The sequence below is a fragment of the Oncorhynchus kisutch genome, linkage group LG16, assembly GCF_002021735.2.
Source record: "Oncorhynchus kisutch isolate 150728-3 linkage group LG16, Okis_V2, whole genome shotgun sequence".
Lineage (NCBI taxonomy): Eukaryota > Metazoa > Chordata > Actinopteri > Salmoniformes > Salmonidae > Oncorhynchus > Oncorhynchus kisutch.
In genome coordinates, this window is record NC_034189.2 from 31,968,534 (window position 1) to 31,992,401 (window position 23,868).

General features: G+C 43.4%; 1 protein-coding gene across 2 annotated transcripts in view; it reads left to right on the plus strand.

Moving 5' to 3' along the window:
* Window positions 1–23,868, plus strand: part of LOC109906621 (protocadherin-7) — a 211,150-nt gene that overhangs the window by 75,752 nt on the left and 111,530 nt on the right. For both annotated transcript variants that reach the window (XM_020504427.2, XM_020504430.2), the window contains exon 3: window positions 15,697–15,919. In XM_020504427.2, coding sequence (XP_020360016.1) covers window positions 15,697–15,919 — 223 coding nt within the window. The remainder of the gene's footprint in view (window positions 1–15,696; window positions 15,920–23,868) is intronic.

Genomic DNA, 23,868 nt, shown 5'->3' on the forward strand with positions numbered 1-23,868 from the left:
GTAGGTGATGGCTTTGCTATTGTTTGGGAATCGCTACGTTTTAGGTGGTTGTAGAATTTAACAGCTTTTTTCTGGATTTTGATCGTTAGCGGGTATTATCTGGTGTTTTACGTTATACACAGAGGATATTTTTGTAGAATTCTGCCTGCGGAGTCTCAATTTAGTGTTTGTCCCATTTTGTGAATAATGTTTTGGTGAGCGGACCCCAGACCTCACAACCATAAAGGGCAATGGGTTCTATAACTGATTTAAGTATTTTCAGCCGGATCCTAATTGTTATGTCAAATGTTATGTTCCTTTTGATGGCACAGAAGGCCCTTCTTGCCTTGTCTCTCAGATCGTTCACAGCTTTGTGGAAGTTAACTGTGGCGCTGATGTTTAGCCTGAGGTATGTATAGTTTTGTGTGTGCTCTAGGGCAATGGTGTCTAGATGGAAATTGTATTTGTGGTCCTGGCAACTGGACCTTTTTTGGAACACCATTATTTTTGTCTTACTGAGATTTACTGTCAGGGCCCAGGTCTGACATAATCTGTGCAGAAGACCTAAGTGCTGCTGTAGGCCCTCCTTGGCTGAGGACAGAAGCACCAGATCATCAGCAAACAGTAGACATTTGACTTCAGATTCTAGTAGGGTGAGGCCGGGTGTTGCAGACTATTTTAGTGCCCTCACTAATTCGTTGATATATATGTTGAAGAGGGCTAAAGCTGCGTCCCTGTCTCACCCCCCTGCCCTGTGGAAAGAAATGTGTGTGTTTTTTGCCAATTTTAACCACATACTTGTTGTTTGTGTACATGGATTTTATAATGTCGTAAGTTTTCCCCCCAACACCAATTTCCATCAATTTGTATAGCAGGCCCTAAGCCAAATTGCGTCGAAAGCTTTTTATTAAATCAACAAAGCATGAGAAGATGTTGCTTTTGTTTTGGTTTGTTTGTTTGTCAATTAGGGTGTGCAGGGTAAATACGTGGTCTGTCGTACAGTAATTTTGTAAAAAGCCAATTTGACATTTGCTCAGTACATTGTTTTCTCTGAGAAAATGTACGACTCTACTGTTAATGATAATGCAGAGGATTTTCCAAAGGTTGCAATTGAGGCATATCCCACAGTATTTATTGGGGTCAAATGTGTCTCCACTTTTGTGGATTGGGTTGATCAGTCCTTGGTTCCAAATATTAGGGAATATGCCAGAGGATGATGTTGAAGAGATTAAGTATAGACAATTAGAATTTGTTGTCTGTATATTTTATCATTTCATTGAGGATACCATCAACACCATAGACCTTTTTGGTTTGGAAGATTTGTCATGTAGTTCATTCAAAGTAATTGGAGAATCCAGTGGGTTCTGGAAGTCTTTAATAGCTGATTCTAAGATTTGTATTTGACCATGTACAGTGGGGCAAAAAAGTATTTAGTCAGCCACTAATTGTGCAAGTTCTCCCACTTAAAAAGATGAGAGAGGCCTGTAATGTTCATAGGTACACTTCAACTATGACAGACAAAATGAGAAAAAAAAATCCAGAAAATCACGATGTAGGATTTTTAATACATTTATTTGCAAATTATGGTGGAAAATAAGTATTTGGTCACCTACAAACAATCAAGATTTCTGGCTCTCACATACCTGTAACTTCTTCTTTAAGAGGCTCCTCTGTCCTCCAAATCCCAGAACCACTTGGGGGGACCTAGTGAATGACCTGCAGAGAGCTGGGACCAAAGTAACAAAGCCTACCATCAGTAACACACTACGCCGCCAGGGACTCAAATCCTGCAGTGCCAGACGTGTCCCCCTGCTTAAGCCAGTACATGTCCAGGCCCGTCTGAAGTTTGCTAGAGAGCATTTGGATGATCCAGAAGAAGATTGGGAGAATGTCATATGGTCAGATGAAACCAAAATATAACTTTTTGGTAAAAACTCAACTCGTCGTGTTTGGAGGACAAAGAATGCTGAGTTGCATCCAAAGAACACCATACCTACTGTGAAGCATGGGGGTGGAAACATCATGCTTTGGGGCTGTTTTTCTGCAAAGGGACCAGGACGACTGATCCGTGTAAAGGAAAGAATGAATGGGGCCATGTATCGTGAGATTTTGAGTGAAAACCTCCTTCCATCAGCAAGGGCATAAATAATAGATACACTTTTGTTGTTGACCAAATACTTATTTTCCACCATAATTTGCAAATAAATTCATTAACAATCCTACAATGTGATTTTCTGGATTTTTTTTCTTCTCATTTTGTCTGTCATAGTTGAAGTGTGCCTATGATGAAAATGACAGGCCTCTCTCATCTTTTTAAGTGGGAGAACTTGCACAATTGGTAGCTGACTAAATACTTTTTTGCCCCACTGTATATGTTTTTGATATTTGTTCTTTGTTATAGGGCCAAAAAGATTAGAGAAGTGGTTTACCCATAGATCTCCATTTGGATAGATAACTCTTCGTGTTGTTGTTTGTTTAGTGTTTTCCAATTTTCCCTGAAGTGGTTAGAGTCTGTGGATTCTTCAATTATAATGAGCTGATTTTTGATGTGCTGTTAATTCTTTTTCCGTAGTGTATTTCTGTATTGTTTTAGTGAATCACCATAGTGAAGATGTAGGCTCAGGTTTTCTGGCTCATTTGTTTTTGGTTGGATAGGTTTCTCAATTTCTTTCGTAGGTTGTTGCATTCTTCATCAAACCATTTGTCATTGTTGTTAATGAATTTTATTTTGTTTTCTGTTTGACATTTTTTAGATTTGATAGGGAAGCTGAGAGGTCAAATATACTGTTTAAATATTCTACTGGCAAGTTTACACCTTCACTATTATAGTGAAACATTTTGTCCAATAATTTGTTTAAAAGGGATTGAATTTGTTGTTGCCTAATTGTTTTCTGGTGGTTTCCACATTACTTCCATCTATTGCATTTTTTTATATTATTCAGTTCCTTTGGATTTGATGCCTCATGATTGGGTATTGCTCTGTCCAAGTAGACTGTGAATTTGCTGTGATCTGAAAGGGGTGTCAGTGGGCTGACTGTGAACGCTCTGAGAGACTCTGGGTTGAGGTCAGTGATAAAGTAGTCTACAGTATTAATGCCAAGAGATTAGCTATAGGTGTATGTACAGTAGGAGTCTCCTCAAAGCCTACCACTGACAATGTATATACCCAGCTTGCGACAGAGCATGTTTGGTTATGTAGTCGTCATTGTGCCTAAGGGTGCATATGGGGGAGGGAATGCTGTCACCTTCAAGTAGGTGTTTGTCCCCTTGTGTACTGAGGGTGTCAGGTTCTTTTCCAGTTCTGGCATTTAGGTCGCCACAGAATAGCACATTTCCCTGGGCCTGGAAATTATTGATTTCCCCCTCCAGGATGGAGAAACTGTCTTCATTATAACATGGGGAGTGTAGTTGGGGGATATAGGTAGCACACAGGAGGACATTTTTCTCTGTTGAGATTATTTCCTTTCGAATTTCTAGCCAAATGTAAAATGTTCCTGTTTTGAATAATTGAATAGAGTAAGTTAGGTCTACTCTATACCAAATTAGCATACCCCCTGAGTCCCTTCCCTGTTTCACACCTGGTAGTTTGGTGGATGGGACTACCAGCTCTCTATAACCTAGAGAGCAACCAGTGGGTCCATCACTGTTTCTTGTCTGTTTCTTGACAATGTCTGTATTTCCTATTTCTTTGGTGAAGTCCAGGTTCCTGCTCTTTAGGCCAAAGGCAGATGGCCTCAAGCCTTGTATATTCCAGGATGAGATAGTGAAGGCTTTTTGTTCCAAAAAGTGTCCAATGTTGTTAGTTGTGTGGTTTGTCTTCAGACCAGTAAGTGTGAGCAGAGCCTGATTAGCATTTGGTACATGCTATTGGCTTGGGCAAGTGTAAGAGTGGGGGTTGGAGCTATTTGCCTGCTCACGTCCTGGGCGTATGTGTCACTTTCATGTTGAGGCTCTCTTTGCGGGAGTGGGGGGAATGGGGTTGGCAGGATGGGCATAGGCCTGATCTGAGGGTACCTAAATGGAGTGTGGGCATGGTTGGCTTTGGGGGGTGTTGATTGGTTGGGGTGGGGGTGTGGATGTGGCTGGTGATGCTGTGGTCTGGATGTAGGTCCTCTTGGCGTGGGTCCTCTATGTGTGGGGAGGGGGTGGTCTCGCTGGTCTGGGTGGGGTGTCTGTTGATCTGTGTGAGGTGTTGGGGCTGCGGTTGTTGGCAATGTCCTTTAGGTTCCGGGCGAAAGTGGGCACTGCTGCCTTGCATAGGTGGACCTGGTTGTAAAGACTGTTCAACTACAGGGTGGAGTGACGGGCCAGGTAGACATTTGGTTTTGAGGCACAGTCACAGGAAATACTTGCATTTACCTGCTGTATGGAAGCAGGGTGGAAGTCTTTTCGTGATAGCAGAGTGGAGATAACCACAGGGTGGAGATAACCTCTGAAGTGTGTTCACCTGCTGTTCAAGCTCCACCTGCCTTACCTCTATCTGGGTGAATGTATCCTTCAATACAATGATTGTGTAGTGCTCGGTGCTGGGACGTAGACTTTCCGCTTGGGGTTGCTTGTCTGTGGGGTTGTATAATGAAGAGGTCTAGGCTGACACGCTCAGGGTGGGGGTATCTTTCTCAAGAGAGAGCTTATCCTGCTGAGCTAGCTCTTTGATTATGTGAAAGTCCAGCTGAAACTGTTTGGGGTTGCCCTGTACTGTTCCAGAATTGTACAGGTTGACATTGGCTGACTCAGAGTCCTCTTTGTCTAGTATCCTGAGTTTCCACCCTTAACAGAGGGTTTGTGTGTTAATATAGCACTGCTCCATGCCAGGGGATTGTCTGTGTGGAAGATTAAGTTGCTTATGTTCCCATTTGTATAATAGTGAGCAAAAAGTGTCTCTTGATTTTCCACAAGTAGCTTATTCTTTTACTCTTTTCGTGACTTCTCATTTTTTACATCCATAGGGTACTGTATTGTAAAGACCTCTGGACAGCGGGAGGGGGCTTCAAGGCCTCCTTGTTTGGGTGGGGTAGACTGTGAAACTCTCCTACCATTGTTGTTGCTCAAGGGCTTTGACACCACTCACTTCATACCTCAGTGCAAACTGAATTTGCCCTCAGATATGTTAAGTCTGTTAGCCTTAACTTAGCATTCAGTCCTTATAAATACAAATATATAATTGTAATGTATTTTTCTTCTTGGCTTTAATAGTAGCTTCAGACTAAACATTACTCACTCAGTTCAAGGTTAGATGGTGTTTTCAGGTTTCTGTTGTTTGTTTACCAGAGCATTTGCTGTATAGCTTGGAAATAAGAATCTTTGGTAGTAGGAATCCTTCCAGGTAATTTTGTCCAAAATCAGGCTGTAGGTTTGGAGTTTTGATTTTGAGTGAAGGTTACGTTGTAGACGGTAGTATCTTGTGTATATCTTTGCCAAGAAATCCACGTTTTTCAAACTCTAAATCTCTCTCTCGCTCTCTTTCTTTTTCTCTCTCTCTCTCTCTCAATCCCTCTCTCTCTGCCTTCTCTTAACGAGATTAGAATACACACAGCTGTTCTGGGATCAGTGAAACAGGAACACAGAGGACTCTGTGTACTGGTCTCAGAGAAGTTTAACATAGACAGCAAAGTCAGAAGGGGGCAATATTTTGTCTACCTGTCTTGTGACTCAGAATCCCATTGTCCATGTGTTTGGTTGTTTGGCGTTTACAATTGAGCAGCCATATTTACTGCTATAAATGGTCATCTCGACTCTTAATGTTGCCTTCGCCATGCTTTCTGCTGACGCCCAGTCCCATATCACAACGCGCTAATGTTACCATGAGGATGAGGCCTGTCACACACTAATAGTAGTGTGTCAATTGTCAGCTGCAGTGTTTGCAACCGTGATGGTGTTCCTACTGTACACACACACACACACACACACACACACGCACACGCACACGCACACACACACACACACACACACACACACACACACACACACACACACACACACACACACACACACACACACACACACACACACACACACACACACACACACACACACACACACGCACATGTTTTACTACCGTTATGGGGACCAAACAATTCATTCCCATTCAAAGTCATATTTTCCCCAATACCTAACCTTGAACCTAACCCTAACCCATAACCCTAACCTTAATCCCAAACTCCTAACCCTAACCCTAAACCTAACCGTAACTCATAAACCTAACCACTAACCCTAACCATAATGGTAACCCTTAATTAACCTAACCCCTAAGCCTAAAATATACTTTCCCTTGTGGGGACCTGGAAAATGTCCCCACTTGTTGGAATGTTCCTTGTTTTACTATCTTTCTGAGATCTTCTTGTCCCCACAAGGACAGTAAAACCAAACACGCACACACAACACCTAAGCAGGACACTGAGACGGACGTGTCGAACATGTGACATGACAGAGGCACGCATGCATGCACCGTAGTACACAAATGTGGATAGACAGGCATAAAAAAACACATGTGGACATATATGAGGTTGCACACATACAGTTCAAGTAACAGGTCACTCAACAGTATACAAACAATAACTAATGTCACATTTTGTAATATGAGCGTTGGGATTGGTAGCAAGACTTGTCCGTGCCAGTACTTGTCTTAGCTTAGGCACCTTTTCAGATTGAATACAATACAGAGACAAGAGCACCATATCCATTCATATTGGATAACTGTAATAGATAATCATTGATTGACAAGGCATGGATAAATTGTGAGTTTGAAAGAAAATACCCTGGTCCCCTATTGGGGGAGGTCTATTGGTGTGACCAATAGACCTCCTTCATGCATTTTGAAAAACATACTTAACCCTCTAAATCCTAATGTGTCCTTGTACCTCCCTATATCACCCATCCCTATCAATCATCTCACTCAATGTTTCATTTTCAATGTATGACTAATACGCACAGAGCAATATAGAAGAATCCCCATAAATACTGTATGTACAGTATTTGTTAGCGATACTAGCTATCTTAATCCATTGCCACTCAAAAGTGAAACGCCCCTTCTCCCTCTGAAGACAGTTCTACTTTCCCATTCAGCTCAGGTCAGAGGTTGGATCATCTTTTAAAGGCGGAAAGGCGTCCCCTCAGAATAGTATCTCTGTTACAGCAGTGGCCTAATCCCCCAATTGAAGAGCAATTTAAAGTAACCATGTGTGATCTTTCCTTTTTTTTCTCTCTTTAATTCTGTGACCCCCTGGTACGTGTCTGTCTGTCTGTCTATCTAGTGGCTAGCTGTGGCTCTCCTCCAAAGACAGGAGGCCTTAAACACACGGCAACCAAACAACAAGAGAACAGAGGGAATAAAAAAAAAAGGAATAAACAGAGTTTGGAGATGGGAACAGCTCTCTTTCTCTCTCCGTCTTTTGCTTTAACTTTGGCTGCCTGTGCCTCCCTCTCGCTTCCTCCTTCTCTCCCTCCCTAACGTGTCTCCCAAGGCACAAGGCTGATTGACTGAGGATTTTTCCAGCAAAGCAAACACCCATGGTGGAACACTGTTGGTTGGCGACAACTTTTTGACAAAGACCCCCTGTCCCCCCTCTCCCCTCTCCTACCAGATTACCCAGACCTTCATGTTGGGGCCACTGTCTGTTTGAATTCTCTAAGCCTCCATTGCTAACCCGGGGATGTTATATTTAATTATACATTTACCCAGCTAAACAAGGTGATAAATGGTCCATAAAGACCCCCAAGGGAGCCACACTAGTAGAAATAATAACATAGTTCAAGGGCATGCAATCGATCACATGCTATTAGATCATGAAACAACCATATGATAAAAACATATTGGGTTAGTCGAAGAGAAAAAATAACTAGCATCATTCAGTTGTCTTTTGATTTAGAGACAGACTCTCCTTTGAAAGTCATAACCTCTGCGAGTATCGCAAAGTTCATTCTAAAGTTTTGTTCTATAAACGTTGGTACAACCTGTGGCCTTTCACAGAGCAAATCGGAGCCACCTGCCAAGTCTGGGTGTGAAAGGCCACAATGCGTGATCACAGAGATACTGGACACTGGACAGGTGAGAGAGTCTATGACTGAAAAGACTTATGCATCAATGCTTCTGAAAGCCTGTCTGTCTCTGAACACTTTTTCGATCCACTGAAGTTAAAACAGAAAACACTTTTATGTATTTCTTTTGACTCGGATGCCAAAGTCTGGAACAAGACACCGGTCTGTTTTTAAAAAACATATATATATAGGTGCCTCTTTTATCTTGTCTTGTGTTTTCTCTTTCTCTTTTTTTTGGCGCGTTTGAAAATGTTTTCGTGGCTTTTTCTTTTGGTGTTTGCTTGGAACGAAGCAGACCTGGGGTGGACGGAATGTGTGTGGAAGAGGAGGGTTGGAAGAAGAGAGGAAAAAAGGAGGGGATGTAGAAGAGTGGAGGTAAATAGGAGAAACAAAGTGTGACGGGGTCAACACTATCATTCACTGGCAACAAGATACTTGAGATTCCCTCGGTGGCTAGGATAACGAGACAGCACCTCACACCCTCCTAACCACACCCCAACCTGCCCTAACCTCAGAGTTCCTTTACTCCCTTGCTTCCATCCCAACCACCCACAGCTGGCCTCTACCCTTCTACCCTACTCTCCTCAGGGCTCCTTCAAAGCAGGTGAAGAGTAGACCGTGTTGAGGTATCTGTATCTATCCCTCCAGGCTCGCTGAGGCTTGAGATGAGTTAAACTCAGATTGTTTCCCGGGTTAGCCAGGAGGCTAGTAATTAAGTTATGTCACAGAATAGCACCCAAACAGAACCTGACCCCTGCTCATCAAGTCACAAGTTATCTACACTCAGGCAGGCACACGTAGTGCATCGGATTCATGTAACAAAAGTAGAAAATGTGATGATTGTGACTTTGTATTACTTTACTTTGTCTAGATAATATTTTTAACTCAAACAAGCTCATTCACCAACAATGCTACTACAGTACATGTTGCCGCACTTCCTGTGTAAGTCTCAGGTGGCAGGGTATGGGGGGGGGGGGTCACTTGCAGGTTACCCATGACAAATTAAACATGGCGACTTAATTACCGACTGTCACTTCTGGTAATCATGACCACACTAATGTGTCACTCACTCCTCTTCTCTCTATCCCTCTTTTTCTCTCACTCACCCTCCATGTCTCTCTTTTTTCTCTCCAAACATATCCCTGCATCACTTTTTCTCAATACTTCTTCCTCCATATCCTTCTCTCTCTTCCTTCAACCACCCCCTCTGTAATGCATCTGTGTGTATCTGGTGAGATGAGTCAGGCTCAGGACAGCAGATATGAGTAATGAAAGCAATTGTACTCAATAATAAAACAATACGCGTCTTAAAAATACAAGGCCACAAATACGGACCGCAATACAAATAAACAATTACTCACAAACAAAAATGGGGGAACAGAGGGTTAAATAATGAACAAGTAATTGGGGAATTGAAACCAGGTGTGTAAGACAAAGACAAAACAAATGGAAAATGAAAAGTGGATCGGCGATGGCTAGATGGCCAGTGACGTCGACCGCCGAACGCCGCCCGAAGAATCAGGCCCAGGCTCACGTGCCTTATTGACTTGAACAAGCATGGCGTGTGGGAGTCAGAAATATTTGGAGGTTTATCATAGCAGTATAACAACAGATGTTCAAGGTAAAACACAGATAAACAGACAGACACACACACACACACACACACATACGCCTTAACTAACATTCCTAAATAACAATTAGTTCCTATTGATTGGTGTTGTTGGTACCGCTAAGAATACAGAACAGAAACATATTCACGTCTAGACAATCTGCTATTCATTCATTCCGAGTTCGACTGAGATAAAAACATTGATCAAATCAGGAACAAATCAACCATTCCCGACAACCATTCAGCTCTTTCAGTTAGGGACTTCAAGTCTGTGAAGGTCACACGTTATTGACGGGAACTGCACAACAAAACATATTTCTTATTGGCTCCAGTAAAGCATGTAACCAGTTGGCTGATATGTGTTTTGACTTTAGTCTTAGGAACTAGTCTGACCACAGTATCTCCCTGTGGCTCTATCGTTTTGTTTAGTGTGTTCATTCAGCTTGAATGACTGAGGCATTCAATCACCCGTGGCTGTCATGACCGGCTTTCAATCACTCGTACAGGCAGAGAGTCAGTCAGAGACCCCATAGTGATAGCCAGGGCCTGCGTCTGGAAGAGATAAAAAAAAAAGCTAACGCTAACTAGAAATGAAAGCCATGCATTCGTAGCTCAACCCCCCTCAAGCAAGCCTTACACAGCATGGGGTGCAGTATGCATGTGTCCATTCATCCATCCATATCAGTGTGTGTGTGTGTGTGTGTGTGTGTGTGTGTGTGTGTGTGTGTGTGTGTGTGTGTGTGTGTGTGTGTGTGTGTGTGTGTGTGTGTGTGTGTGTGTGTGTGTGTGTGTGTGTGTGTTTGTGGGAATACGATGTGTGGCCCAGTCATCACTAAGCTAGGGGGGACGTGAACGTGGGGGAGCTGGCGTGGTGAAAGAGGGGTCAGGGTAGAGTGAGAAGGAATGGGGTGTCACTCCACCGCTTTAGGTCAGGGTTAATGACTGCCAGCATTCATTCAAATTGACCAACCGGCAGCGAGAGGTCTTGACCTCATGCCACATGACCCGAGGAGGGAAGCCGTTTCCTCCATCTCACCCACTGTCTGTTTCTCTAACGCCGCGGCGGTGTGATATATCTCTCGCCATCACACAAACAGCACCCTGAAGTCAGAACGGAGGGAAGAAAGAAGGGACGGAGGGAAGGAGGGCGGAGAGCCCCAGGGGAATTCTGCTTTATTTTCCCCTGGCTCTCTCCACTTATGACACTGCTAGACAGATCCCTTTTACGCCCTGGACCCTGGGAGGGAGCGAGGAAGCGAGGAAGATTGGTTCTGGCACTCAGAAACCAAACATGATTTCACATGGCGTGCCAGGACAAGTCGTTTTTCTTTTTCTTCATCTCAGGCGCTGCTGCCGCACAGTAGGAAGAAAAGTGGTTTGGAAATTCTATTTATTCGTTTAGAGGAGATAGAATGAATGGAAACGTTGGGTTCTTTTAAAATCTCATCAAACCCTCTGGCTGTTGCAGTGTGTGTGTTTATGTGTGTGTGTGTGTTTGCTTGTTTGTTTGTTTGTATGTGGGTCTGTGTGTGTGTGTGTGTGTGTGTGTGTGTGTGTGTGTGTGTGTGTGTGTGTGTGTGTGTGTGTGTGTGTGTGTGTGTGTGCGTGCGTGCGTGCGTGCGTGCGTGCGTGCGTGCGTGCGTGTGTGTGCTTGTGCTTGTGTGTGTGTGCACTCTATTTTGTTCCCAAAATGTTTTTGCATTTTATTATCGGGAAAGTTCAAATGAAACAATGGTGTCACCAGGACTCAATTTTCCTCTGCTTTCTTTGCCCAAATGTTTCTCTCCCCCATCTCACAATCACCTCTTATTTAGCCACAATCACTTAATTTAATTCCTCAGAAAAATACATTTCCATAGAGTATAGCACTCCGGTCATCTAATCCATCTATAAAGTTCCCTTCATTCGTTTGCTGTTTAAACCACCACCACATTCAAGCATTGGGACTTTAGATTACTGTCATGCACGACCCAACATTGTTCCTTTGGGAACAAAGCAAGTAGAGCTGGACTAGGATTTGAAATCTAAACATAATTTAGAGCATTATTGCTGTGAAAAAATAGGACCTCATTCTGGGCCTTTAATTATGTAACAAATGTTTGACTATTCAAGTGAAATTCCTATGAATATTAATTTCAATTCATTTGTTGAGTGTTGATTGTAATTACATGGAAACATGATTTACTGCCAAGATTGCTGCTGCATTAGCCAGGGAGAGAAAAAAATGGGTAAATAAAAAAAAGGAACATTTTAACATGCAGAGAGAGGGAGGAGAATATCCCATAATGGCTTACAGGATTTTTTCAGTATATATAAAAAAAATGTCTCAAGTCTTTCCTTGGCTGAGATTCAGAGGCGCTTGAAACAATAATTGTCTCTCGATTACATAATAACAAAGGGGATGTCATTCATATGGTGACCACCACTTGTACATAACGAGGAGTTACTGCATTTTGATGGAGTTGCCGGAATGATATTTGTCCGCAACGGTGACAAATTCCAGGGTTAGGAACCATGGTGTACCTCAATGTTGCAATTGATAATAATGATCTGTGAAAACGGATGTCAGTCTGTCAAGGGAAAATGGAAAGAGCAGGGATGGATAAATTGAGGCCTGCCCTGGTCTAATATTCTTATGATTGCCGTAAGAAACGATGGAGGACAGGGGGAGAGGAGGGAGGAGAGGAGGGGAAGAGGACCAAGAGGTGATAGGGGAGATGCCCAGCTAGAGTGGAGATGTGACTGTGTATCCTCTTAATGAATCACATTAGCCATTTGTTATGCCATTCGTTTTGATAATGACCAAACTAGCTAATCATTTGTTGCCTCCCTCTGTTGTTCTCTCTCTCATGACACACACATAAACACTCGCGCACACACACATACACACGCGCACACAACCGTGAAAGCGAGGTATACCTACTGTGCTGGACAGTGATTTCTAGTACACCCTGTCCTGCTGCCTCATCAGTTGTTCCTGCAGAGCTTTTCTTTGTTGATCCTGCCGTGTGGAGAGAAAGGCCTCAGCGTTAATGACCTGTTCACTCACTGCTTAGTTCACAGACAGCACTCGATAATGTGTCTGCTGCAACTACCACTGTCTTACTCAGCCTTGTTCTATGTGTCAAATACACATTTGTGTGTGTGTCCTTCCTTACATGCCTTTGCTCTAGTGTTAGCTCACACCTCCCACAGGGAGGCTGTTTACTCACCTTGTCCTCTTTCAGTATGGGAAGTAAACAAAGTGAAAGAGGCTACAGCGTCCTTCACTCCTCCTTAGCTGTATTTATCACAGAATCAGCTAGCTAGCTGCCATACTCACTCCCTGTGGGTTTTCAGATGCTCTGAGTGAAAGCGTCCCTATATACTCCATACACAGGTCTTTTATAAGGGCGTTTGGTGTCTTTCTTTATAAAAGGATGTTATTGAATAGGCATACTATGCATTCCTCTGTGTTAGCCACACCGACATGTTGTTTGTGTGTGGACAGGCTTTAGGCTTATGACTTCGAGAGTGTCATAGCATTTGGCTACCAGACCATTTTGCAAGCACATTACTGGAGTTTGCAGCAGTTTGCTTTGTACCAAACTGCTCTAGTCAGAGAAATTGACACCGCTGCTTGGACTTGCAGTGCACCAACGTCTATCAACTCCCTAAGTAATGCCCCTTACGATACCCCCCTACCCTCTCTCCCCTGTTGTATAGTATACAGTGCCTTCAGAAGGTATTCACACCTCTTGACTTTTTCCACATTTTGTTGTGTACAGCCTGATTTTAAAGTTGATTAAATTGAGATTTTGCTGTCCCACATACTATACCCCATAATGTCAAAGTGGACATTTTTTTTTACAAATGAATAAAAAATGTACAGCTGAAATGCCTTGAGTCAATAAGTATTCAACCCCTTTGTTATGGCAAGCCAAAATAAGTTCAGGAGTGTTAGCAGTTGATGTTATTCTTTAATAACACAGACCCCAAAGCAAATCAGGGGGAGGAAAATAGGTTTATTCGAAGACGATAAATCATAGATGTTATGCTGAGAGGTAGATGGTCGATGGTCGTCCCTTCCCTGTCCTCAGTGATTCTCTCTCAGTTCTCTCTCCACAGAACAAAGGGACAGCGTGTAGTTTTATAACCCCGCCCAATCCTGTGGTTGACCAATTAGAATTCCTTGCAATAAAACTGGGCCAATGGCCAAATAACAAGTATCCTATTTCATACTCAATATATAGACAAATTCCTCCCATGTCTCTGCATTAATCCCCTATTACAGAAAAAAAACACTTGTTTCCATTGATCGTTAGTACTCTATTGACTTTTAGTCCACTGTCTCTGCGTTGTGTATGTTGTATGTATCTTCGAAATATTCTTATAGGAGTAAACGTTTGCTTAACAAGTCACATACGTTGTGTGGACTTATAGTATTAAACATGACATCCCTGTACCCCACACGTACAATGATATGTAAGGTTCCTCAATCGAGCAGTGAATTTCAAACACAGATTCTACCAAAAAGGCCAGGGAGATTTTCCAATGCCTCACAAAGAAGCACCTATTAGTAGATGGGTAAAAAAAAAATCTGACATAGAATATCCCTTTGGTCATGGAGCAACTTTGGCTGTTGGGTCAATACAACAATTCACTACAAAGACACAGGCATCCTTCCTTACTGGATTTCACCATGAGAACAATGGTGACTTTAAAACAGTAACAGAGTTTAATGGCTGTGATAGCAGAAAACTGAGGATGTAGTTACTTAAGTGATAACGCCAGAGAAGCCTGTGTTTGGAGGATATATTAGCACGGGTGCTGTTATGACCGAGAAGAAGTTGAGGACCGGCAAACCGTGCCAATATATCATCCAAACATCGGCTTCGAGTGCATTATCACTTTTATAACGGGTTACCAACATATTCAAATAATGACTGACACATTTTCAATAACAATGTTATTTTGATGAATTTATTCATACCATTTCATCCTTCCACAAGATATAGTCCCAATACAAATCTAGGGTTGCTACCCAAGCCAGCTGGTCGTTCATTCAATATCGGTTCGGTTGCCAGAGACTTTTTGTTCTGTATCTATGGACGCGACCCAGTCTTTTGTTCTAAATGTTCCATTGCCATACTGGCTGGCAACATTCTTATCCCATTCTTAACATTCTTATTGTTTCCATTGAACTTGGCATACAAATAAAGACATTTTAATTAAGTATATTAAGCGTGGTGCTCCTTTCTTTTTGATGACCAATTTACCCCTTTTACCAAAGCGCACCTTCTGTCAGCACTTCCCTTCCTTCTTTTTTTTCACTCTCCATATTTTCAAGCATAGTGGTGACTGCATCATGTTATGGGTATGCTTGAAATTGTTAAGGACTGGGGAGTTTTCAGGATTAAAAAGAAACGGAATAGAGAATAGAGGATAACCTGGTTCAGTCTGCTTTCCACCAGACACGGGGAGAAAAATGAACCTTTCAGCAGGACAATAACCTAGGACACAAGGCCAAATATGCACTGGAGTTACTTATCAAGACGACATTTAATGTTCCTGAGTGGCCTAGTTACAGTTAAATCGGATTAAGAATCTATAGCAGTACTTGAAAATTGCTGTCAAGCAATGAGCAACAACCAACTTAGAAAATATTGTACCATCCAGGTGTGCAAAGCTTTTAGCGACTTACCCAGAAAGACTCACAGCTGTAATCCCTGCCAAAGGTCACCCAGGGGTGTGAATTCTTATATAAATTATATAGATGTTTCCCTTTAAATTTGCAAAAAGGGCAAAAAATACGTTTTTACATTATGGGGTAGTACATTTTATCCAATTTAATTCAGGCTGTAACGAAAATATGGATTAAGTCAAGGGGTATGAATATTTTCTGAAGGCACTGTACCTATTTTCTGAAGGCACATATCCCCTGGGATTGCCTTATTTATACTCAAACTGTAACCCCTAAACTCTTTAAACTGAACCCCTGTCCCCTGTCCCACAAATCCCCCTTCCACCGGACGTTCCTCCCTCTTTTAGTCCAGCTAGTGACCCCCACGCCGTCTCGTTCTCTCTTGTAGCCGTTCCGCCGAGTGACCTTCTCGGTGGTGAGCCAGCCCCAAGACCCCCACCAGCAGGGATCGCTGCAGAGCTGCTACGACAGCGGGCTGGAGGAGTCGGAGACGCCCAGCAGCAAGGGCTCTTCGGGGGGCCCAAGGCTGGGTGCGCTGCCCCTGCCCGAGGACAGCTACGAGAGGACCACGCCGGATGGCAGTGTCGGTGAGGCAGAGCATATGGAAAATGGTAGGGGCAAACACTAAAGAGCAGATATAAAGTGCAAAACACATTGACACGCATATTCCACATAGAGTATATAGGTGAACACCAAGGTAGAGACATGCAGATGTTTTATTTTGTAGGTGTAGCTTGTGTGTAGAGCAAGCAAGTGGCTGTGTGCTTTATGGGTGTGTGGTTGATTTTGAAGCAGGAAGGTGAGGTGTGGATTGTTAGGGGGCGTTGGATGTGTCCTCTGGATATGAATACTGCAGATCGTGCAGGCTGAATTTAATCAGAATTTAATTTGAGACCATGCATGCATTCATCAGGTGAATATAGTCTGAAGCATCTCACAGGCAAGTTATTGAATGCGTTTTGCTTTAGCTTTTGATGTGCTCTCCTCGTCTCGTTTTGAAAGACCTCTGTTAATTTGATCAGAGCAGTTTTAGTAGATGTATTAGCCTTATTCATTTTCCCTATTAGATCAAGGCCTTGGAAGTTCCTCTTCCTTTGAGCTACGGTATGTAATTTGGACCGCATCCCTATTCAATTGCCTGTTGAATTTAATTTGGATTTAAAATATCTACCCGGCATGATTGATTTTCTACATGATCTTTATTTGGTTTTTGCTCCGATTAACTTAACTTTGTGAAGGCCAAACACTCACTTCCCATTGTATCCATCTGAGGCATTGAGTTTGATTCTAGAACAAGCAAACTGCAATACAGATATTCAAGGATTACATGTTGGTTCACTGCCCGGCGGTGGTTTATTTGTCCATAATCAGTGGTTTGCAGGTGGAGCTGATTCACTTGTAACACACTGAAGATTGTAACAGGATGGATGATACCCCTAAGGGGTTAAGATGGAGAAATGAAAGAAGTGATTGTATTGTACGAACTCGTGCTAGGCTAAGTTCCACCTCAGACTCTGGTGCTATGGTCATTGAGTAGACACTTTTTTCCAAAGAGACTTACAGTGTTCACATGTACTCAGTGTTATGTAACCTGTGCTGGCATCAAAAACCACAACTCTGGTTTTGCAAGACAAGCAGCGGTTATTTTTTATATAGCCGTTGCTGTATCAGTGGTGCTAGCTGATGTATTCTGTGGTATTGGTATAACCAGCGAGGTTTTAGGGGTTAGGGTAATGGACCCACTAATAGTCTGGTTTAGATCTATCAAGCTGTGACCGTCTTAAGACTGTAAGCCTGAGCACGGGCGGTTTTACGAGTGGCTGAGGATGAGAATATTCAAATTGCATAAGTCCGCTGTGATTTTCTTGTGCAATGTTTCAAGGCATTGTGGCCCACAGTTTATCTGCAGGCAAGTCAAACCTTGTGATTTGTGACTGCAAGGGCATATATGCAGTCCAAATGATGGAGTCCATCTGGACTTCATTGTGTGCATCACACATTGACTTGGTTTTCATAATTCATTATCTAACATTTCTAGAACGCCAATACGAAACAGTCATTTGACCTACAGGTTGCGAATCTCTCTGGCTGTGAAATGAACCCGGCAGACAGAGATACTAACAGACAGACAGATCCAGAAAGGCAGACATGCAGATAAAATGTTGAACTCAAGAGTGTCTAAATGATCTTTTTAAATTTGCAATTTGCTGAGAACATTGAAGCTACTTAAATCAGATTAAAAGCACTTTGGATGTCAGATTGCTCAGGCCTACTCAGTGTGGGCTGGGGTCTGCCCTCAGGGTATTTAAGACCTCCCATTGAGAACAATGGCTGCCCATTACGGGCCAAATTAGCCTAAATTAAAGGCTCGTTTCAATTTGGTCTGCGCTTAAAGTAATTGCAATGAAGGAATCAATATGAGACAAGCAGATTAGATAAAAAACGGGAATCTGCCTACCAATCAAACCACTGAGGTAAAATACAGAAAGAAAAAAAACACAGTAAAAAATATTGACATGAAAGTGGAGGCTGCGGACTTTCTATTGCGCTACCGCTCTTTCTGGGGAAAAAAAGGTAAAACACGGCAAGGTTGAAGAATAACTTTGTATGGAATAAGAACATTTGCCATGCTGGTTCACACAATCTTAAGGAGGATCAGTTGATTTGTTCTGTGTTTATGTGGTGTGTGTGTGTGTGTGTCCTTATTGCCGTTGTCTTCTTGAGTGTGTTCGTGCCTGTTTCTCAACTAGCCTTTTCACCTCTCCACACCACCAACTTTATCTATACCTCTAATATAAACCTTTTCTCAATTGCTAGAATGAATTGTTTACTAGTGCGACACATGCCATTTGACAAGCTTACACTTTGTTGCAGTATCTTTGCTGCTTCCACTTAAAATCCTGCAATCTGATTAGTTGCGTTCTAACCTCCCATTCCTACTGACAGAGAAAGATTTCTGGTTTGGAAGAAGTTGAATGAAGGGAAGAGACTGAACAAATCAAATCAAATTGTATTTGTCACATGTGCCGAATACAACATGTGTAGACCTTACAGTGAAATGCTTACTTATAAGCCCTTAAGAAACAATGCAGTTTTAATAAAATACATAAAAAAGTAAGAGATAAGAATAACAAATAATTAAAGAGCAGCAGTAAATAACAATTGTGGGGGCACCGGTGTTCAGGTAATTGAGGTAACCCGTCAGGATGCTCTCGATGGTGCAGCTGTAAAACCTTTTGAGGATCTGAGGACCCATGCCAAATCTTTTCAATCTCCCGAGGGGGAATAGGTTTTGTCTTGCCCTCTTCCCGATGGTCTTGGTGTGCTTGGACCATGTTAGTTTGTTGGTGATGTGGATGCCAAGGAACTTGAAGCTCTCAACCTGCTCCACTACAGCCCCGTCGATGATGTGGGGGCGTGCTCGGTCCTCCTTTTCCTGTAGTCCACAATCATCTCCTTTGTCTTAATCACGTTGAGGGTGAGGTTGTTGTCCCTGCACCACAGGGTCAGGTCTCTGACCTCCTCCCTATAGGCTGTCTCATCATTGTCGGTGATCAGGCCTACCACTGTTGTGTCATCGGCAAACTTAATGATGGTGTTGGAGTCATGCTTGGCCGTGCAGTGAAGTACAGGAGGGAGTACAGGAGGGGTCTGAGCACGCACCCCCGTGTTGAGGATTAGTGTGGTGGATGTGTTGTTACCTACCCTTACCACCTGGGGGATGGTCCGTCAGGAAGTCCAGGATCCAGTTGAAGAGGGCTGAATCACTATATCCCTTCCAAAGGGAGGGTATGCCATTATACTACTACCCTCATGCAGCAGTTGAAGCACACACGGACATCCCAGTGCTACATTAACTTGATGCTAACCCACTGTCCATTAAAACGGGGAGTTTCTATGACAAAAAAGGGGGAACAAAAGTTAACAGATGGGCGCAGTGCCGTGTAGCCTCGGCACTTGGGCATCGTTAGGCTGTTTAAATAATTGTGTCGTTAGGGTTGCATGAGAAATGTGTCGTGACATTGGGAGATGCACGGGGTCTTTGTGTTGCCCTGCTGTGTGTGTCCTCACACCCCCGCCGTCTGACCAGAGTGTCGGGATTAAGGTCAGGGAGGAGGGAAGGAGAAAGGCTACACAATGCACCATGACTACCTCATTCTGGTTACTCTATCTTTGTGGAGAAAGGGGGTTGAAATGTATCCAGATTCACGAAGAAAGGATATAGATGTCAAGTGCTGAGAGAGTGTAGATCAGAAAGTATAGGAAAGTGAGAAAGTGAGTTTACCCTTCACATTTAATTATGCTATCCATAAAACGCCCTACTCCCCAACTCCCTCCGAGCCTGCATGGTCTTAGTCATTTTGAAATGTCACACGGTTGAGTCTTCGAGGTCATCGTCACACCTCTCTCTGCTATAGTCTGTTATTCCCATGTCTATTCCGCCCACTTCGAGGTTGAGTGGCATCCTTGGGAGCCGGACTGTTGGAGTTCTGTTTGGAGAAGCAGGAGAGCTTGTTCAAAGGCTCCAGGAGCCACGTGGGAAATCCTGACACTTCAAATTGGTCGTTGTCAATCAGACGAGGCTGGTGGGAGGAGCTGTAGGTGGACAGGCTCATTGTAATGGCTGGAATGGAATAATTGTAACGGAGTCAATCGTGGTTTCCTTATGTTTAATGTGTTTGTCTATTCCATTCCACCCATTACAATCCGCCTGTCCTCCTATAGCTCCTCCCACCAGCCTCCTCTGTTGTCAATTAATGATCCCGCAATCAATGTGGAGGCACAAGGCGCAGTCCACCACCACTGCAGTCCCCTGTCTCTTTCTCCCTCATTCTTTCTCTCTCTCCCTCTCTCTACCATTCTCTTTACTTCTCACCCCATTTCCATCTCCCCACTTAAAAACTACACTACAGAGTTCCATGTTCAGCACATTCCAACACTGTACAGCTAAGCATCCTAATAACTTGATGCTACGGCTGTGTGTTTAGTTATTCATCAGTTTACCCCGTTGCTCATTAGATACAGTATTCATAAAAGCAGAGTGTCGGAAGTCAAACACTCCATTAGACAGTTATGGATGGCTAGGGTACGTCCCAGAAGTAGTGTGGGTGGGGTAGGGTTTTGGCAGGTCAGGACAGGCAGAAAATGTATATTGCTCTTATTGATCCCAAGCACCGTGAGACCTGTGAATGTTTCATTTCTCAATATAAATCGTCAGCCAGCCAGCACATCGCGAAAATACACGTTTCCGCATTGTCCTTTCAACTGTAATGTGCAAAGTGTTACATAAGAGGGAGAACACACTATCCACAGTTTGTAGGATATGTTTTATCACATTGATTAGACATTGACTTGTGTTTGTGTTCAAGAGGTCATAGATATCCTCCTGTGACTACATAAGCCATTTCCTGTGAATCTTTGTGTAATGTTAGCCTTTATAAAGAGAGAGAGAGACAGAGTGAGAGTATGAGAGAGAGGGGAGGGGGGTGGGTATGAGCGAAATATTGTTTGTTATTTAGAGGTAAGAAAAGCATGTGTGATTCCAGAGAGAGGGAAAAAGAGAGAGATGAACATAGAGAAGTGGTGGAAAGACTGACCAGGGTGCTGCTAGCGTTATCATGCGTAGCGTGGTGTCTCTTGTTTTGCCCTCATCAGTCAGACATCCTCTCTTCACTCCTCCTCTCTCTCCTTTTCATTCTCTTTACTTTCTTTCCTGCTTGATGTTGAGAGGGAACTCTGGGTGATACCACTGATTCATAAACACCATCATTAAGTGCCTGGAACCCTGCTCAATGCAACGGGAGATACAAGTGCTACATCGTAACATTGCACTTATAAGTCAGGTACACTCTCTAGGGCAGCATTTCCCAAACTCGGAACTCGGGACCCCAAGGAGTGCACGTTTTGGTTTTTGCCCTAACACTACACAGCTGATTAAAATGATCAAAGCTTGATGATAAGTTGATTATTTGAATCAGCTGTGTAGTGCTAGGGCAAAAAACAAAATGTTGGGGTCCCGAGGACAAAGTTTATGAAACCCTGCTTTTGGCCTTTCTCACTGTCTGTCTGTCTGTCTGTCTGTCTGTCTGTCTGTCTGTCTGTCTGTCTGTCTGTCTGTCTGTCTGTCTGTCTGTCTGTCTGTCTGTCTGTCTGTCTGTCTGTCTGTCTGTCTGTCTGTCTGTCTGTCTGTCTGTCTGTCTGTCTGTCTGTCTGTCTGTCTGTCTGTCTGTCTGTCTGTCTGTCTGTCTGTCTGTCTGTCTGTCTGTCTGTCTGTCTGTCTGTCTGTCTGTCCTGTCTGTCTGTCTGTCTGTCTGTCTGTCTGTCTGTCTGTCTGTCTGTCTGTCTGTCTGTCTGTCTGTCTGTCTGTCTGTCTGTCTGTCTGTGTCTGTCTGTCTGTCTGTCTGTCTGTCTGTCTGTCTGTCTGTCTGTCTGTCTGTCTGTCTGTCTGTCTGTCTGTCTGTCTGTCTGTCTGTCTGTCTGTCTGTCTGTCTGTCTGTCTGTCTGTCTGTCTGTCTGTCTGTCTGTCTGTCTGTCTGTCTGTCTGTCTGTCTGTCTGTCTTGTCTGTCTGTCTGTCTGTCTGTCTGTCTGTCTGTCTGTCTGTCTGTCTGTCTGTCTGTCTGTCTGTCTGTTCTGTCTGTCTGTCTGTCTGTCTGTCTTGTCTGTGTCTGTCTGTCTGTCTGTCTGTCTGTCTGTCTGTCTGTCTGTCTGTCTGTCTGTCTGTCTGTCTGTCTGCTGTCTGTCTGGTGTCTGTCTGTCTGTCTGTCTGTCTGTCTGTCTGTCTGTCTGTCTGTCTGTCTGTCTGTCTGTCTGTCTGTCTGTCTGTCTGTCTGTCTGTCTGTCTGTCTGTCTGTCTGTCTGTCTGTCTGTCTGTCTGTCTGTCTGTCTGTCTGTCTGTCTGTCTGTCTGTCTGTCTGTCTGTCTGTCTCGCTTTCTTTCTTTCTCGCTATCTACTTCTCTCCCTCTCTCCCTCCTCTCTCTTTCCCATTCCTTCAGAGTATCACAGTCGATTATGATATTGTTGGTGTTGTTTCTTCTTCTCTCTCTGTTGTGCCCATCAGACTGCTGCTTAGGCTGGTTATTAGCGAGTGTGTGGCGCATTGTAGAAAAAACTCAGTTACAATCCGACGGCCAGATGGCAAAGAGAGCCCATTTAATTAAAGCCATTCATATTTCAAGAGCTCAGCAGCACTGGTGCAGTCGCCTGTCTTATTTCCCCGACTTGTGAGGAAATGAGGATGGAAAGTGTGTTTGGGTAAAGGCAGAAGACACACACACACACATTGAAAACACACTCACACACACATTGAAAACACACACCTATCTTGTGTTGGATACGGGAAGGGCTATTGGCTGATTTGGATTTATCGTGTGATTGGATTAATTGGATGTGTATGCGTCAGCACGTGTCAGTGTATGCTCACATATATTTATCCCGGGAAGTAGTGCAAAAATTGGAATTGCCAATTTAAAGCGTTTTAAACCAAATAAGAGCGGTGCTGGGCCACTTTGGCTGCGCCACTATGTAAAGAATTAAGAGCAATTGAAACCAATATTTAGAAAATAGTAACTTTCTTTGATCGCCAATAATGTTGTTGTGAATTGCGAAACAGTCCATCCATAAAGTCAGAGCGTTAACATGTTCCTCAATTAATTCAGCACATTTCAGCAGACACAGAACGCATTCAGGATGCACAGAGCACACCCCAAATATAGCCTTGTCGAATCACACATACTTTGTAACGACAATCAAATAAAATCAAATGACCAAGCTTGCAAGATAACCTCCTTCAACGAATGACAGAATATCTTCTATCTCTTCTATATTTGGCACATCCTGTCCGATTTGAAAAGTGCTTTACATAGAAAAAGCACAACATATGATTGTTAGGTCATAGCCAAGTCAAAAAACACAGCCATTTTCCAGCCAAAGATAGGAGTCACAAAAAGCAAGAATATAGATAAAATGAATCACTAACCTTTGATGATTTTCATCAGATGACACTCATAGGACATCATGTTACACAATACATGTATGTTTTGTTCGATAATGTGCATATTTATATCCCAAAATCGCAGTTTACATCTCACCTTCGCTGCTAAAAGTGCTCTTCACTGATGAGTCGCGGTTTTGTCTCACCAGGGGTGATGGTCGGATTTGCGTTTAAGAAATTAGCATTACACCGAGGCCTGTACCCTGGAGCGGAATCGATTTGGAGGTGGAGAGTCCGTCATGGTCTGGGGCGGTGTGTCACAGCATCATCGGACTGAGCTTGTTGTCATTGCAGGCAATCTCAACGCTGTGCTTTACAGGGAAGACATCGTCCTCCCTGATGTGGTACCCTTCCTGCAGGCTCATCCTGACATTACCCTCCAGCATGACAATGCCACCAGCCATACTGCTCGTTCTGTGCGTGATTTCCTGCAGGACAGGAATGTCAGTGTTCTGCATTTGCCAGCGAAGAGCCCGGATTTAAATTCCACTGAGCACGTCTGGGACCTGTTCAATTGGAGGGTGAGGGCTAGGGCCATTCTCCCCACAAATGTCTGGGAACTTGCATG